Source organism: Physeter macrocephalus, chromosome 7 (assembly GCF_002837175.3).
Source record: "Physeter macrocephalus isolate SW-GA chromosome 7, ASM283717v5, whole genome shotgun sequence".
In the NCBI taxonomy this organism is placed as follows: Eukaryota; Metazoa; Chordata; class Mammalia; order Artiodactyla; family Physeteridae; genus Physeter; species Physeter macrocephalus.
In genome coordinates, this window is record NC_041220.1 from 146,511,859 (window position 1) to 146,529,590 (window position 17,732).

The window sequence follows — 17,732 nt, forward strand, 5'->3', positions numbered from 1 at the left end:
CGGGGCACGAACCCGTGTCCCCTGCATCGGCAGGCGGGCTCTCAACCACTGCGCCACCAGGGAAGCCCTGAATTATGTACTTTAAATGGGTGAATTGTATCTAAGTAAAAACAAAGATAATTTGGGTCTGCTAAAAACTATTGGTTTGGGGCTTCCCTGGTGGTGCAGTGGTTAAGAATCCGCCTGCCGATGCAGGGGACACGGGTTTGAGCCCTGATCCGGGAAGATCGCAGCTACTAAGCCCCCGTGCGCCACAACTACCGAGCCTGCGCTCTAGAGCCCGCGAGCCACAACTACTGAAGCCCGCGCGCCACAACTACTGAGGCCCGCACACCTACAGCCCGTGCTCCGCCACAAGAGAAGCCACCGCAGTGAGAAGCCCGCACACCGCGAGGAAGAGTAGCCCCCGCTCGCCGCAGCTAGAGAAAGCCCCCGCGCAGCAACGAAGACCCAACGCAGCCAAACAAATAAATAAATTTATAAAAAAGAACGTAGATGGTGGATCCAGGAGCTGGGGGAGGGGGAGGGGGAGTGAGTGTTTCATGGGGACAGAGCCTCAGTTTGGGAAGATGAACAAGTTCTGGAGACGGACGGTGGGGATGGTGACACAAGGTGAATGTACTTAGTGCCCCTGAACTGTGCACCTAAAAATGGTTAAGATGGGAAATTTTATGTTGTGTGTTTTTATCACAATTAAACATAAATTTTTCCAAGAATACGTTCTCCCTCTGAAATATAAAAAGAGTTTGCTTTTAGAGGAAGGACCCAACGGTGGAAGGAAGGGCCAACCGTAGGAAAAGCCGGCAACCCTAAAGTCTCCAATGTTTGTAAAACAGCAGAAAAGTGACTTGATAGGTCATGCCTTAGGTACAACTGGCCCTTATTTGGCACTGAGCTTTCTGTGACATTAAGCCACCCTCAGCCATGGTGTCTTTCCCCTCCCACTTCTCGTGGTTCCTGCTTCCCTTTCGTGGCAGACGTTGTCTTTTGGGATTGGCCGCAGGGAGCTGGGCGGGGATGCCTTTGTGGGTGTTTGTGGGATGTGTCGACTCCTTTCCAGTCACAGCCGCGTCTGACTCTGTGGTCGCCAGCCAGCCCGGTGGTGTGTCGTCACTGCTTGGACCTGCCCGCCCCCCCACCCCCGCAAGTGAGCAGTTTGATGCTCTAAAATGCACGAAAATCAACATTCCTTGCCCCAGGAAATCACATCTTTTCTTCGCTCTTGTTTTGATCGTTATGTGGGTCTTTCCTTCTCCGTGGCAGCCAATGCCCATAATATTCCTCTATCAGCATTAAGCAGGTTCCTAGCGGCTGCAGAGACGTCTTGGCCCTTTGCCTTCTCGCCTACTTTATTAGCATTTTAAGTGGGCACGAAAAAAAAAAAACAAACTATCAGCCCTTCCTCCAAAAGATCAGGAGACACACTTCGGAATACATTTCAACTTTCGCGTATAGAAGTGATTGAAATTACAGCCCAAGATGCAAGAACTGTAAAATAAGCGTCGGCCTCCTGACACCGAAATTCTTTACCCCGAAAATGGATATTTGACCCCAAGAAACAGCCCTCCAGGGGATCGCCCCCCCGAGGCTGACTTAGTGAAACCAGCTTTTGTAACCTTTGGAAGCGCACGGAGAACTCAATCGACGGCCTCAGAGAGGGCTTTCTGGAATCCCGGGGCGGCCCTGCAAACTTTTGCTCTCCTGGTTTGGAAAAATTGGGAGGCTGTGTCCCTACTCCCCCCCCTCCCCCCAACGCACACACACAGCCCTCCCCAGCTTGGTCCTGGGACTGTTTGCAGGGCCCGGCAGCTGCAAGCTCCTTCGAGCTCCTTGGAACCGACGACCCAGGTGCACCTAAGCAGGTATGAACCATGAAACGCCACGGTTATTAACCAGAGTTAAGCACCTAGAAAGGCTGCAGAAATTACCTTGGGATCAAGTGATCCCTTGATTCCTTAACGCGGGATTTCTAAAACCTCCGGGGGCCGTGCAATGATGCCCCAGACTGGGGGAGAAAACATGACCTTTGCATTTCCAGATTGTGCCTCAGATAGGATGGCAGGTGCAAAATGGGGGCAGTTACACTGAACTTGCTGCTGATGTATTTCTGCCCCCTCACCCAAAACGCCTGCAGCCCTGGTACCCACATCCCTGTGGCTTCGGGTACTTGGGCTGCCAGCTCTCTTGTCCATTTCATTTACATGGAAGCACCCCGGGTGGAAAACGCAATTGAGGTTGTGTACACCGCTTAGCTGGGTTCATCCAAAGGACCCAATATGTGTGTCTGGCAAAGGCATGGATTTTTCTGGTTTTGCCTCCTCCGATTAGTATTTTTCTTTTTTAGTGGGCACCCAAAGCAGTCCCTGACATTCTCTGTCAGTGCTCTGTCCGCATCTCAGAAGCGTTTCGCTGTCCCCCAGGAAGGACCCTGACATCCCCCAGAGCAGCCCTCCCGGGGAACACAGTAAGTGGTTAGTAATCCACCACCCGGGATCATGAAACAGCAGAGTGTGTCTCTGCAACCACGTCTAGGACACAGGAATCTATCCTCCGCTTTGGTTTCACAGAAAGAGAAACTCTGCAAAGGAGCTGGGCAGGAAATAGAGAATTGAGGAGAGGCGAAAGCTAATTTGGGATAAGCAGAGATTCTCAAACAGTGAGGTGCGCCTGGCTCACGCGGAGGGGAGGTCTGGGGAAAATGCAGGTTCCGAGCCGTGGATCTGCCTGGGACCTGAGGCTCTGCGTTTTTAACCTGCCCCGTGGGAGGCTGCTGCTTCCGTCCCGGGCCCCCTCCATCCCAGCTGTCTCGTCCCCTGGAAAAGGGAGGTCATAAAAGGTTTATGGGCTGGAGGGAAAGGATTGAGGGCAAAGTGAGTGGTGGTCTCTAAATTCCGCGCAGACCTCAGCACCTTGTGGAGGATACAGTTTTATTTCCCACCCACGGTGGGTGTACCCCAGGGGCCCCGAGGCTCTAGACCGAGGAGATTTTTCAAGCAGAGACTAACGCTGAGTTGCTGACACACAGCCCTCTCCCCGGTAGAAAAGCTCCATCCCTCCCATCCTGGAAGCTGTCAGCAAGCCTCAGGGACTGTGGATAAGGGATGGAAACTTGGGGTGATTCTGGGGTCTCTGGGGTGATTGATAGAAATTTGGGGTGATTTTCGGGGTCTTGAGGGATGAGGAATGGAAATGTAGGGTGAATGGGGGTCTCTGGGGTGAGGGATGGAAATTTGGGGTGAATGGGGGAACCCCTGGGGTGACTGATAGAAATGTGGGGTGAGCCTGAGGGTCTCTGGGGTGAGGGGTGGGTATCTGAGGTGATCGGGGGTCTCTGGAGTGAGCCCGGGCGTCGTCAGAAATCGGGGAACCCTAAAGCTGCCTGTGTCCAGCAGACGCAGGTGCGAAAGCGCAAGAAGGCTGAAGATGGATCTTTGCTCCTTCTCCCGCGACAAGATTCAAAACCAAGAAACACAAGAGGACGCCAACACCGCATCCCAGCCCAGCGATAAAACCGAGGCCGCGGGGGTGTGAGCTGGGGGCGGGGCGCAGGGGGAGGGCCCAGAGCGAAGGGCCACGCAGACCCCCAGACAGAGCCGCGCACCGGCCGAGGCCGTCACCGCGCCTCTCAGCTTCGCACTCTTGAGGGGTGCGGGGTGCTCTCTCCACTGTGGGCCCCTCCCCCGCCCCCCCGCAATCTCTCGTGCATCTGACGTCTGCCCACGGGTTACCCGCTTTTCCAGGAACAGAAGCTCCGCTCAGACACAGCCCCGGGGCCTGGGAGGGAGTTTCCGAAACTGCAGCAACAATGGAGATAAGCCCGGGAGATAAGCATGCATGCTCTTCTCCCATTTAAATTAAAAAAACAGAAAACCCAACACTGTTACCCAGCCTGTTCTGCAGCCCCCCTGTAGGAGAGTAGTGCCTGGTGTGGAAGAAAAAAATGCAAATAGAAGAAGGAGGCCTCCTTGGTTGGGCCCGGTGGCCTCTCCCGGGCTCCAAGTTTGGGCGAGAGCTTCTCTCTGCGCCCTCACGTTGTCACGTGCAAGCCCCTTGCGGCGTGGTGTCTGGCTGAGGTTGGAAACCCGAAAACGGAACGGCCAACGATTTCTCTCCTGGCTTGCATCACAGGGCATCCCCGGGAAGAATAGTTTCTGCATTCCAAAGAGAATCTGGGGGCCTCTGAGAAACCCACCGGTCCAGCATGACCCCTGTGCACGGTGGCACCTCTCCCACGAGCGAGGGGCACACCCCAATCCCACACGGCTTACGCCGAGCCATCCTCGATGGGGCACCACCCCTGCTTTGCCAAAGATGGGTTTCTGAGTCCTGTGATGAGGGAGGCCCCCTTCCCTGCCCGCAGCTCTTCAGACCCCAGCTGGCCTTGGACCGGGTTTGCAGAGAGCGCTACTGACCCCTAGTGACCAGAACTTCCCAATCAAGGCACAAACCCCAGGACAGGATGCCCCCCTGCTCCCTGGCGGGCAGCTTAACAACATTTACCATTTCTTGGGGCCAAGAGCACCCTAAATATGATGCCCCTCCTGAAGGAGTTGCCCAGAGCGCCTGCCCGCAAGCTTCACCCTGAACCCCTGAGCCCTCTGTCCACAGGGACCAGGGTCTACCCACGGCGGGGTGAATATCATCAGAAACAGACCGAGTCCCAATAGAAACCCAGTTCTCAGCGTCCCCTGGAAGGCTTCGGGGTTGAATAATTAAGGGGTGACACGTAAGTATTTCAAAAGCTGCAACCCCCCAGAAAACACCCTGTATTGTCACTGATCCCCAAACTAGAGAGACCTTTCCAATGAGGGGAGGGCAGCAACGAGACAGTTGGACAAGACAGATTCAGGGGGGTCGCCCTGGGGTCTGAGCTGACCACCCCGGCATGGAGGGGTGCGCAGGGAACACCGGACGTAAAGGTCAGCAGGGTCCTTCCACTGGAATTCTGAGACGCAGCCGTACCTGAATTTGTCTCTTCTTTTAAGGACGCTGGTGCAGTCGGACGAAGGACCCACCCTAGGGACCTCATCGCAACTCTTTACATCTGCAAAAACCCTATTTCCCGGTGCGGTCAAAGTCACAGGTACCAGGGAGTCAGATTTCAGTATATCTTTGGGGGGGACGGTTAAACCCACACCAGGGGACATTGGCCAGAGCAGCTCTGACCACCCACCCAGCCACCAAAGCAGCCAGGTGCTTCCTGCACCTTCTGACTCAGCAAATCCTGAGCTACAAGGAAGGCCTTTGCACTCAGGTCCTGCTGGGCGGAACTTGGGAGGGTCGGACTCTGCATCGTGTCCTGGGGTTTGTGCTTTCCTTGGGAAGTTTTGGTCACTAGGGGTCAGTAGCGCTCTCTGCAAACCCGGTGCAGGAGAGCTGGGCTCGGGTGGGAGTGGTGAGGGAGGCGGAGCTGTGAGCCTGGTGGGGCACAGGCCAACACCCGGGAGGCCCCAGGGTGGGGAGGGACTTCTGGAGCCCCGGAATGTGCCCCGAGGGCAGCTCAGAGGTGGCCCAGGAGCACTGCGCACTGTCCGAGCCACCCCCCAGGAGCGACCCCTCCAGGGGACCCAGAGTAATGGGCCAGCACCAGACTAAGTCCTGCCTCTCAGCAAGTTGGAGAGAAATGTAGCTCAAAGGCAGGACCTGAAAGTAAGGAGGTCACATTTTCCCTCAGGCATCCTGGAGGGTGTGGCTCCCAGTTGGTTTTGTTTTGGCATTTCTGACTGTGTGTCCAGCACGTTCTCCTAACGGGCTGGGCAGGGGATGCATGCTGTCCTCTGGGTCCTGCCCTGTCTTTCTTCGGTCCAAACTGTGCGCTACGTGATTTTGACTCTGTCTTGCCATGTTGGTCGATGTATTTTCTTGTTCTTTTCATCTCTGCTGAGGCTTTTCAGTTCTTTCTGTAAAATAGGGCAGAAGATTGGGAGGAAGAGTCTTAACTTTTTTTTTTTTTTTGCGGTACGTGGGCCTCTCACTGTTGTGGCCCCTCCCGTAGCGGAGCACAGGTTCCGGACGCGCAGGCTCAGCGGCCACGGCTCACGGGCCCAGCCGCTCCGCGGCATGTGAGATCTTCCCGGACCGGGGCACGAACCCGTGTCCGCTGCATCGGCAGGCGGATTCCCAACCACTGCGCCACCAGGGAAGCCCGAGTCTTAGCGTTTTTAAGAATGGGTCTTAGGGCTTCCCTGGTGGCGCAGTGGTTGCGCGTCCGCCTGCCGATGCGGGGGAACCGGGTTCGCGGCCTGCGGGTCCGGAGCCTGGGCTCCCGGACGGGAGAGGCCACGGCAGACGTAGGCCCGCATACCACAAAAAAAAAAAAAAAAAAAAATGGGTCTTGCTTATGTCTACCGACCTTAAACTTTATATATATATATTTTTTTCAGATTATTTTCCATTATAGGTTATTGCAAGATATGAATAGTTCCCTCTGCTATATGGTAATTCCTTGTTTTTATATATTTTCTATAAGATATTGAGTAGAGTTCCGCTGCTATACAGTAGGTCCTGGTGTTTATCTATTTTATGTACAGTGGTGTGTATCTGTTAATCCCAAACTCCTAATTTATCCCTCCCCTCCCTTTCTGCTTTGGTAACCATAAGTTTGTGTTCTATGTCTGGGAGTGTGTTCCTGTTTTGTAAATAAGTTCCTTTGTATCATTTTTTTTAGATTCCGCGTATAAGTGATATCATATGATATTTGTCTGTGTCTGACTTCACTTAGTATGATCATCTCTAGGTCCATCCATGTCGCTGCCAATGGCATAATTGCATTCTTTTTTATGGCTGAGTAATATTCCCTTGTATATATGTACCGCATCTTCTGTATCCATTTGTCTGTCGATGGACATTGAAGTTGCTTCTGGGGGTGGGTCTTTAATCCAGTGTAACCGGTGTCATTATAAGAAGAGAAGACACAGAGACACTCAGAGGAGAAGCCATGTGACGATGGAGCAGCGATGTGCTCCCAGGACCCTTATCAGCTGATCTTCAAGGTGCAGGAGATGCTGTGGGGGCTTGCTGGCTGCTGGGCTGGGGAGCAAGTGTAACGGCAAAGGCCCACCTTGCGCTGTGGAGTGAGGGCAGAAGGAAAGGATTCTGTGTGCTCTGTGGAATCTGACATGTTGTGTGTCTTGGGCGCATCTTCCAGGGGGAGGAAGAAGCCTCTCCTTGCTTCAGCACACCTGGGAAGAGACCAAGGCACAGAAGAATCTTGGTTGAGAGGTAAACAGGGGCCGGAGATGCAAGTGAGGCCCCAGGGATCTGAGGCCCCAGGGTTCTTCCGGTGCATTGGTCCTGGCAGAATCCTCCTTTGCCTTGCTGGTCAGGGCGGGGTGGAAGTTTCCAGAACACCTCAATCAGTGTCACCTTTGTATCCGTCATCTAGAAAGCCAAGGAGATGGTGGACACCATGCTCATTCCTTCAGGGAAAACCTCAGGGACTCATCCTACGATTTTATTTCTTCTCCGATCAAGTCTCACCTTCCGGGTAGAACCCAAGTTTACATGAGGAGACACGTAAAGTTGTCTGCCCATTCCTGAAGCCAGGTTAGTGATGGGTGTGGAGACTTCCTCTCTCTGCTCCTGGGGCAGCCTGATTTACCTCCATAAGGAAAAGCAGTTGCAAAAGTTTAAGGTCCACACACACCCCAGTGTTCATTGTAGCACTATTTACAATAGCCAAGACATGGAAACAGCCCATCGACAGAGGAGTGGATAAAGAAGATGTGGCACATATATACAATGGAATATTACTCAGCCATGAAAAAGTACAAAATAATGCCATTTGCAGCAACATGGATGGACCTAGAGATGATCGTACTGAGTGAAGTAAGTCAGAAAGAGAAAGACATATCATATGATATCACTCATATGTGAAATCTTAAAAAAATGATACAAGTGAATTTATTTACAAAACAGAAAGACTCCCAGACATAGAAAACAAACTTATGGTTACCAAAGGGGAAAGGGGGTGGGGGATGGATAAATCAGGAGTTTGGGATTAGCAGATACACACTCCTGTATATAAAATAGATAAGCAACAAGGACCTACTGCGTAGCACAGGGAACTATATTCAGCATCTTGTAATAATCTATAATGGAAACGAATCTGAAAAAAAATACATATGTATAACTGAATCACTTTGCTGTACAGCTGAAACTCATACAATATTAGTAGTCAACTATACTTCAAAAAAATAATAAAGTAGGGGCTTCCCCGGTAGTCTAGTGGTTAAGACTCCGCGCTTCCACTGCAGGGGGCACGGGTTCGATCCCTTGTCAGGGGACTAAGATCCCACATGCTGCGTGTCAAAAATCTTCATCATAATAAAATAAATAAAACTAAAATAAAAACTAAAACCCACAAACCTAGGCATTTAAGAAGAGCAACCCAGCCCAGACTTCTTGTGGCCTGAAGATGCTCCTTCTGGAAGTTGGGAGGAGGTGGGGCTATTTGGAAATGTGTCTCCAAGTACCTGCTTCCATTTCTGGGAACAGAGATGTTACGACTTGCCGGGCTACAGCCTCCCCAGAACGTTCACTCACGGAGGTCCTGCTTCCTAAGTAGCTGCTGCCCTCACATCTGTTTTTCTCTGGAAGCATGACTGACTTGCTTCTCCCGCCCCCCCTTCTCTGCCCAGGAGGAGAGTCTGGGGAAGGAGGAAAAGCGTGACTCGGGGGCGGGCGGGAGCAGGTGTCGGCAAGCGGATAGACTCACCCAGCACCAGGGGCGGGCTTCTCAGCCTCACCCTACGGGCATCTGGGGCTGGAGGACCCTTTCATGCGGGGCGTCCTGGGCCCTGTGGGCTGCGGAGCAAGCTTCCCTGGTCTCCACCCGCCAGGTGCCAGGAGCTTCCCCTCCCGGTTGTGATAACCAACAATGTCCCCAGACGTCACCAAGTGTCCCCTGGGGGTAGGAAAGCAAAATCCCCCGCCCACTGGGAACGCCAGCAAACCTGTCTAAAGAGCACATTCCACGGGAGGTGGGGCGTGAGGGCAGGTCTGGTGTGAAATAGCGTAAAGCAGAATTTAATGCTGCAGGAAGGCGGGTTTGACGTGGAAAAGGAAGGCGGAAGACGGGTCCTCACCCGTCTGCTGTCACGACTGTGATCTCTGGCTCTGTGTATCAGCAGCTGGGCTTTAGACGCGGGAAGCTCTATGCAAGCTGGGGGCCCCGCGAAGCTCCCCGATGTCGGCGGGGGGAAGGGGAGCGTCCACACTGGGTGGTAAATACACCCCCAGCATCCGTCCCTGTTGAAGGCACACCGTGAGATCATGCTGCCAGGTGATCCGATGGACACAGGTTCCCCACCCGCGCCTGGCACACCAGTGTTCTTATGTGGGGAACGTCGGGTTTCAGTGGGTGTGGGCGTCTCACAGCCAGGGTGTGGGAAGAACTGGCTGCAGGCCCGTGAGTCATCGCCGTGGCCCTGTTGATTAACCAGTGTCAGGGGAGCTGCTACAGGGAGTGACGTCAGTAAAAACCATCCCAATGGAGACACTCAGCGCCTCACCATTTCTGTTAGAGCTGTGACTTTCAGACTGGCTGCCCCAAACGTGCTTTAGAAAAAGCCGCTTTGCAGGGGGGTGTTTTCTTTGAATTTTTTAAAATTTTATTTATTTTTATCTTTTAATATGGTTTAATCATTTTACTTTTAAAATTTTTGTTGGGGTAGAGTTGATTTACAGTGTTCTTTTAGTTTCTGCTGTACAGCAAAGTGAATCAGTTATACATACATTGATTGATTGATAGATATGTGTATATATATATATATATATATAATCTCCACTCTTTTTTAGATTCTTTTCACAAATATAGGTCATTACAGAGTATGGAGTTCCCTGTGCTGTACAGTAGGTCCTTCTTAGCTATCTATTTTATATATAGTCGTGTGTATATGTCAGTCCCAATCTCCCAGTTTATCCCTCCCCCACCCCCTTTCCCCTTTGGTAACCACAAGTTTGTTTTCTACATCTGCGACTCTATTTCCGTTTTGTAAATAGGTTCATTAGTACTCTTTTTTTAGATTCCACGTATAAGTGATATCGTATGATATGTGCTTTGTCTGAGTTACTTCGAAAAACCACCTTTTGTAAACAATTCAGTCTGCACTGAAGTGCATTCCCATTTTTCTAGCCTCAGGGAGGTGGACATTTCGAAAACGCTCCTGCCAACTTTCCTGAATATCATTTAATCTTGTGTACGGAGGGAGCCTCACCCCACTGCCTCAATCAGTACTCCTTTGAAAACGAATGCGCGGGAATTCCCTGGTGGCGCAGTGGTTAAGAGTCCGCCTGCCAATGCAGGGGACACGGGTTCGAGCCCTGGTCCCGGAAGATGGGGACACGGGTTCGAGCCCTGGTCCGGGAAGATCCCACAGGCCGCGGAGCACCACAACTACTGAGCCTGCGCTCTAGAGCCATCAAGCCACAACTACTGAGCCTGCGAGCCACAACTCCTGAAGCCTGCACGCCTAGAGCCCGTGCTCCGCAACGGGAGAAGCCACCGCAATGAAGAGTAGCCCCCGCTCGCTGCAACGAGAGAAAGCCCGCGCGCAGCAACGAAGACCCAACGCAGCCAAAAATAAATACATAAAAGGAATGAGCGTCTTGCAATTTTTTCAACATGACACGCACAGAAAGACATAACCTGAGTTTGACAGTCTTTTGGAGTAACCAGCAACTTCGATGTTTGCACTAAGATTTTCTTTGCAATGCAAGAGAGGTTGAAAGAAGTTTCAGTAGGACACATGTAACTAATTTATTTGAAATCTATCCTAAAGAAATCTACCAGTTTCTTCAAATGTCTTTTTAAAATTCATCACGGATGATTAGTGAAAATGCAGAGTATCCTACTTTCCTTCTTGCATGTCAACTACATAAGCAGTTTTGTACAATGAGAAATACTAATTTGTTTGCCATTCCATGTTAAACTACTGTCATGTTCAGCTTCATGGCTTGTAATGTAGACCTAGTCCATATGATCGTGTGTTCTGGAGAGTGTTCTTTATTCAATAAAGTTTTAATTTAGTATGAGAAAAAGAAAGACATAACCTGTTTCTCATCAGGAAAAAAGATTAAGAAGAGAATGTTTAACTGTTTCTCATCATCAACATTTGGAATATTTCGAAAAGGAACAAAGATGAGGAAAATCTTATGACAGTCATGGGACAGCCCTGCGAGGATTCCACAAATGTTCCATCAGCTGCTCTGTTTCCTTCTTTTACTCATTCATTAGTCCACTCTTTCTTTTCCTTCCTTCTTTCAGCAAGTGGACACTCACGATGATCTTCCAGCCGCCCTCCAGGGGCTGTGCCTACAGCCAAGATTCCCTACCCCAAGCCGGGCAACCAGACAATCAGAAACGCAGCTAAGTTTTCCAAAGCACATTATATAGAAGATGTAAGATTGAATCGCTGTGGAGAAAAGGAGCGGGAGTAGGGCCTGAGGACAGGGATGGGTTTGTAAATTATCCAGTGTCTTGAGTGAGCAAGGAGGTGACAGAGGGCTCTGTGGGCAGAGAGGACAGCCAGGGTTAAACCAGCACCCTTGCAGGATAAAAACAGTCGACAAACTTGGGACGTCGAAGGGGGTTTTCTCGACCTGCTACAGGGCATCTACCCACAGCCCACATCCTACTCAGGAGAGAGTGAAAGCTTTGTCCCCAAGATCGAGAGAGACACAAGGAGGATATTGCCATTTGCAGCACCGTGGATGGACCTGGAGATGATCACACTAAGTGAAGTCACGCAGACCGAGAAAGATCAGTACCTTATGATAGCACTTACAGGTGGAATCCAAGCTATAATATGAATGAATTTATTTACAAAACAGAAATAGATCCACCGACATGGAAAACAAACTCATGGTTAGCAATGGGGAAGAGGGGGAGGCGGATACATTAGGAGTTTGGGATTAACAGACACGCACGACTATATATAAAATAGATAAACAACAAGGACCTACTGTATAGCACAGGGAACTCTACTCAGTACTCTGTAATCATCTAAATGGGAAAAGAATTTGAAAAAGAATAGATACATGTGTAACAGAATCACTTTGCTGTACACCCGAAACTAACACAACATCGTAAACCGACTATACTTCAATAAAAAAAAAAATCTTTTTAAAACATGCAGATCAGAAAAGAGAAGTAAAACTATATGTATTTGCAGATGGCTATTATATATAGAACATCTTAAGGAATCCACTAAAAAATTCTTCAAACTAATAAACAGATTCAGCTTGGCTGCAGGATACGACACGCACACGTAAACACACACGTGCAACGGGCCATCCACAGATGAAATTAAGAAGACAAGCCCGTTTGCAATAGCATCCAAAAGAACAAAATACGTCCGTTTTTACAGATGAGTAATTTTACCCATAAATAAATAAATGACATCAGTTTAACCAAAGAGTGCAAGATTTACACACTGAAACCTACAAAGCTTTGCTGAAAGGGATGAGAAGACCCAAATAAATAGAAAGGCATCCTGTGCTCGATCAGAAGCCTTAATCTTCTCAAGACACCGACACCTCTGAAATCTTGTGCGTGGTCTTCAGATTCAATGCAATCCCTTCAAAAAGCCCAGTTGCCTTTTTTTGCAGAAATTGACAAGCTGATCCTAAAATTCACACAGAAATGCAAGGGATCCAGGAGAGCCAAAATATTCTCGACAAAAAAGGAGGAGTGGGGGCTCACGCTTCCTTGGAGCGCGCGATGGCTGCCGAGTCCCCAGCCTTGGTGGTCTGTCCCCGGGCCCTGGGGCGCTTCCAACCCCCCCCCATCCTGATGCCCGGAGCAGCACTGGACCGGAGGGCTGGAGCTCTTGGGAATAGTTTAACCTTTCCTCCTCCTTGGTGAGTTCCTGGAAGGCTGGAGTGTGCCCATCCAGGTCCACGTTCAGTTCTCAGAATGTGACCTATGACAAAGGTTACACTTACCCTTTAATAAAGGGTAAAATGTATCGTGTCGGAAAAAAACAAAACAAAACACCCAAGCCCCAAAGAGAGAAAGTGAAAATGAGAACACACAGTGCAGTGTGCTGAAGTGACAGTCTAATGGTGAGAAGCCCTGTGAAGTTGGTGGTCGCTAGAGAGGACTCTGGCGCCTATGCCCCCGCCCCACCCCGCATGCTTTCCCCGGGCTGTCCCAGAAGGACCCTTACAAGACGCCCAAGACCAGGCAGCCTCTCCTTTGCTCTCCTTCCCCTTGTCCACACCCTGGTGGAACTCTGAGCGAATCTGAAAAAGACAGGGAAAAGCACGGAAGATGAAAAGCAGACCGAGAGAGTGTCATACAGAGTGAACTAAGTCAGAAAGAGAAACGCAGATTGTGGAGTCTAGAAAGATGATACAGAAGAACTTACTGGCAAAGCAGAAATAGAGTCACAGGCGTAGAGAGCAAACGTATAGTTACCAAGGGGGGATGTTGTGGGGGGATGAATTGGGAGATTGGGATGGACATCTATACACTACTATGTATAAAATAGGTAACTCATGAGAACCTGCTGCATAGCACAGAGAACTCTGCTCGGTGCTCTGTGGTGACCTACATGGGAAGGAAATCCAAAAAAGAGGGGATATGTGTATACATATAGCTGATTCACTTTGCTGTACAGTACAAACTAACGCAACAGTGTAAAGCAACTCTACTCCAATAAAAATTAATTAAAAAAAAAAAAAAAAGATGAACACCAGGGGGTCCCGAGAAACATCACGCTGTCGCTTGTCCAGACCTTTAGTTATTCACCTTCTCTTGTGTGTGTCATGCTTGACCAGACATAGCGGCCTGCACGGTGGTAAACAGGTAGTGTGTCGGGGTCCCCGAGACCACCCTCGGGTTCTACGATTCACTAGAAGGACCTGCGGAAATCAGCAAGACCGTTACATTCACAGTTCTGGTTTCATACGGCGAAGGGATACAGACTGAAATCATCAAAGGCAAAAGATGCAGGGAGCAGGGTCCAGGAGGGACTAGGCTTCTCAGGGTCATCTCCCTGTGGGGTTGTCTGGACAGGGCTTACTTCTCTCAGCAATGATGCCTGCTGACAGGCATGGGGTATTTGTCAACGGGAAAGTTCAGCCAGCCTTGGCGTCCAGGCTTTTTATTGGGGTCAGTCGCGTAGCACGGAGCGTCCACGTGGCTGACCTGAGTTACTCAGTCACCAGCCCCTCCCGAGGTCTGGATGTGGCGTGACCCACGGTCCCATCGTAACTCCCATTGGAACAGAGACCACAGGGCATGACCCAGGGCTCTAGGCAAACAAGGCAGGATGTTCCAAGGGTTCATACGTGACCTCCCAGGAGCTGGTCAAGGGTCAGACCTCTCTTGGCAGTGGGCAGGGTGTGGACCACCCAGGGCTGCTGAGGTAACTCTTTTTTTTTTTTTCTTTTTTGTGGTACGCGGGCCTCTCACTGCTGTGGCCCCTCCCGTTGCGGAGCACAGCCTCCGGACGCGCAGGCCCAGCGGCCATGGCTCACGGGCCCAGCCGCTCCGCGGCACGTGGGATCCTCCCAGACCGGGGCATGAACCCGTGTCCCCTGCATCGGCAGGCGGACCCTCAACCACTGCGCCACCAGGGAAGCCCTTTTTTTTTTTTTTTTTTTTTTTTTTTGAGGTAACTCTTGACTAGCCAAGTATGTTCATTCTGCAGCCACTCAAATCCTGTAAGAATCAGGAACAGGAGTCCTGCCCGGAAGGAAGCTCAGGAGAACGTCCGCTGCTCAGATTTTCAGAGCTCTCCCTTGCAGCCGACCCCTACATCCCACTCCCCGATGGACGCCTCCCCTTCATGGCTCATCAGGGAAGCCAGTTAAACATGGCAGGACTGAGCCTTCCCCCAGCTCCATCCCCTTTGCCGGTACCTCCTCTTTCCCTAACTCTGATCCGGTACCAGCGTTCCTGCATTTCTGAAGCCCCGAAGCCCCAGTTAGCTTGGGAGACATCATCTCTGCCCTCACACCCGGGATGTAGTCCCAGTGAAACGCCACACCCACTCTTGTCCACCACCTCATGTGACGGACCCTCCTTGGGGACTTCCAGGGCTGCGTTTGTGTCCCCAGCCCCCATGACCCCTTCTGCTCAGCCTTGTCCCATCATGAGCTGGAAAGCCACTTCCTACCCGCTCTGGCTGGTTTTAAATCCCTGGGATACTCAGGAAACTTCTGACAAACTGAACAGAACTGGGTTGGTTGTGAATGCGAGCAAGGGGCTGTTCTCCACCGAAGACATGAAGACCCACCATGGCGTCCGCTCTGAGAAGACCTGGTGAACCGTCTGGTCCAGCTGTTAGCAGGATGACCTTCTCCACGTCGGTGATGAAAATGGGCGGTGAGACGAGAGGCCCACCTCGTAGCTGGTCTGAGCGACGTCATGAGCCGGCCGCTGGGACTTTAAGGAAGGTGACCTTCTCTGTATCTGTGGTGAAGGGGGGCGACGCCACCACGAAGGTTTCCCAATTCCTTGTAATGAGGAACACCACAGGCGGGGGAGGAAATCAAGGACGAAAAAAAAAAAAGGAAGATACTGAGCTGGAACGTTCTCGTCGCGCAATCTGGGCACTTGCTTTCGGACGAGGAGGAGACTTGGTCGTCGGATCGGCCAGATGTGGGAGCGTCAGGAAGCAGCATGGAGGAACACAGGTCGGCAGGGGCGAGCGCGGTGCGGTGGGGTGGTCCGGTCCCCTTGATCCGGGGCCATAAAAGCTGCTGGGCGAAGGGCAGCCAGGTGAAGATGGTTATCGGCGAAGCGTACGCCTCGTAGCACGTGATGCTGCGTTTTAAGGTCTGAGTGAGTCCCGGGGAGTCAGCCAGCTTACGGTGGGAGTTTGTGGAGTTCCCTGCACGAGCCTGTGCCTGGGACGTGGCTTGGATTTAGTCCAAAGGCTCGGCTGGGACGCCTTCGTGGAGCTGTGTGTCCTGCAGAGCGGGTGGCCTGCCCAGGTTACAGGTGCTGTGGAAGAGGGTGGCGTTGCATTCTGTGTCTCCGCGTTGCCTGATCACAGTGATCCGTGCCCGCCCCCCCGCCAGAACCACAGCAAGATCAAAACGCCAGCTTGTGCAAGGCTCACCCACGGACCCGCGCCCCTGCAAGGGGTTTCCTGTGTGTGCCTCGAATTTGAGAGATGTTGTTCTGAGACATGGTCTCAGCACCTTCTTTCCAGATGACATCTGGGTAAAGCTGAAATCTTTAAAAGAGGAAAGAAAACCCAGCCTGGTGAAAACCAAAAAAAGAGGGAAAGTGGGTACAAAAGGCAAAATGTGGGATGATTCCATTTATAGGAAACAACCAGAACGGGCAAATCCACAGAGACAGAAAGTGGGTTCATGGTGTCTGGGGGCTGGGGGGACTGTGATGGGGGGGTGACAGCTCATGGGGATGGGGTCTCCTTTTGGAGGGATGAGAAGGTTCTGGAACCAGATAGGGGTGGTGGGTTACACAACATTATGAATGTGCTAAGTGCTACTGAGCTGTACGCTTTAAAAGGGCGAATTTTATACCACGTGAATTTTGCCTCGACTTAAAAAAAAAATCAAGGCAACAAATAAAGTGAAAGAATGAGATGTCACTGGACTTTGGTCTTCCGGCCACTTCTGTGAGGGTACCAGGAGCTGCCTCGTACAACGGGGGGTGAGAATTAAACCAGGTAATGTCTGAACATGATACATCATGGCACTGATTATCTCATGCTCTGCGTGAAGTGTCCTCTGGAGGTTTTCTCAGCATCCTTGACCAAGAGCCGGGGGCTGCGATGAACTGATGATTTAAAGCAGCAACCTTTGGGTGGATTTCTGTGTCCCTCTGTGGTGTGTGAGAACTTGGTTGTTTTTTTTTAAGTCAAGTTTACAGGAGTTTCTGGCTTTGCCCCGTCACAATGACCAAGAAGCCAAGGGGCTTTCAGTTCAGAGGAAGCTGAATGGGGAACTGGGTTGTAGGGTGTCGATCAGTCTAAGATAGTGTGTATCCCTGGGTAACCGCTGCGGGTCCACCCCGCTCCCCGAGGCAGGTAGGATGCGGCACTAAGGAGGAGAAAAGTGCACCCAGGAAGCTGACCGGACAGAGGGCCAGGTGAGGAACGCAGGTGCCGTAAGCACTGAGGACTAAGACGCTTCCAACTGTGGCCCTTCCGCACCCTGCCCACGGCCCATCCCCCGTCCTGTTAAGTGAAGCTCAGCTCAAACTGCAAGGGCGTTGCACAAATTGCGGATGTGAAAATCAAGGCAAGGCAAGAGTCGCTGTGGGCGTGCACTGACTCAGGAAGGCCCTCTCCCAGAGCCTCTGGGGTGCAGTGGGAGGGCGCCCCGGCCCCAGCACAGAGGATCGGGGACAAGACCCAGAGGAAAGCTCGGTGGTCCAGGGTCCCGTTCGCAGGTGGAGGGAGCTGGGTGCTTTCCCATCGTGGGAGGAGGGCAGGAGATGTCAGTCGGGTGGGGAAGTTGGAACAGGTTTGGTCTGTGGCTTTTATTTCCTCTCCGATAGCAAGTGAGGTCCCGCGGGTGGGGGGGAGTTGGGGGCAGGAATCTGAGGCTGGGTGCTTGTCTCCAGGTGTGCGGGGGCCCAGGTGTGCACACCTGAAAAAGGGAGTGGGTGGGGTCTTCCATTGTTGGGATCCAGCCGGGAGGAGATGATGAAGATTCAGGGTATCTATTTCCTTTCTCCCTCCCTCCTTCCCTTCCCTCCTTCCTTCCCTCCTTCCTTCCTTCCTTCCTTCCCTCCTTCCTTCCCTCCT

The 17,732-nt window shown here is 51.6% G+C and overlaps 1 protein-coding gene across 1 annotated transcript in view; it reads left to right on the forward strand.

Annotated features, from left to right (window-relative positions):
- The first annotated feature begins 15,608 nt into the window (after nt 1–15,608).
- The window catches only part of CSF2RA (colony stimulating factor 2 receptor subunit alpha), a 20,089-nt gene continuing 17,965 nt past the window's right edge, over nt 15,609–17,732 (forward strand). Inside the window, exon 1 of the mRNA XM_028491540.2 lies at nt 15,609–15,645. Coding sequence (XP_028347341.2) covers nt 15,609–15,645 — 37 coding nt within the window. The remainder of the gene's footprint in view (nt 15,646–17,732) is intronic.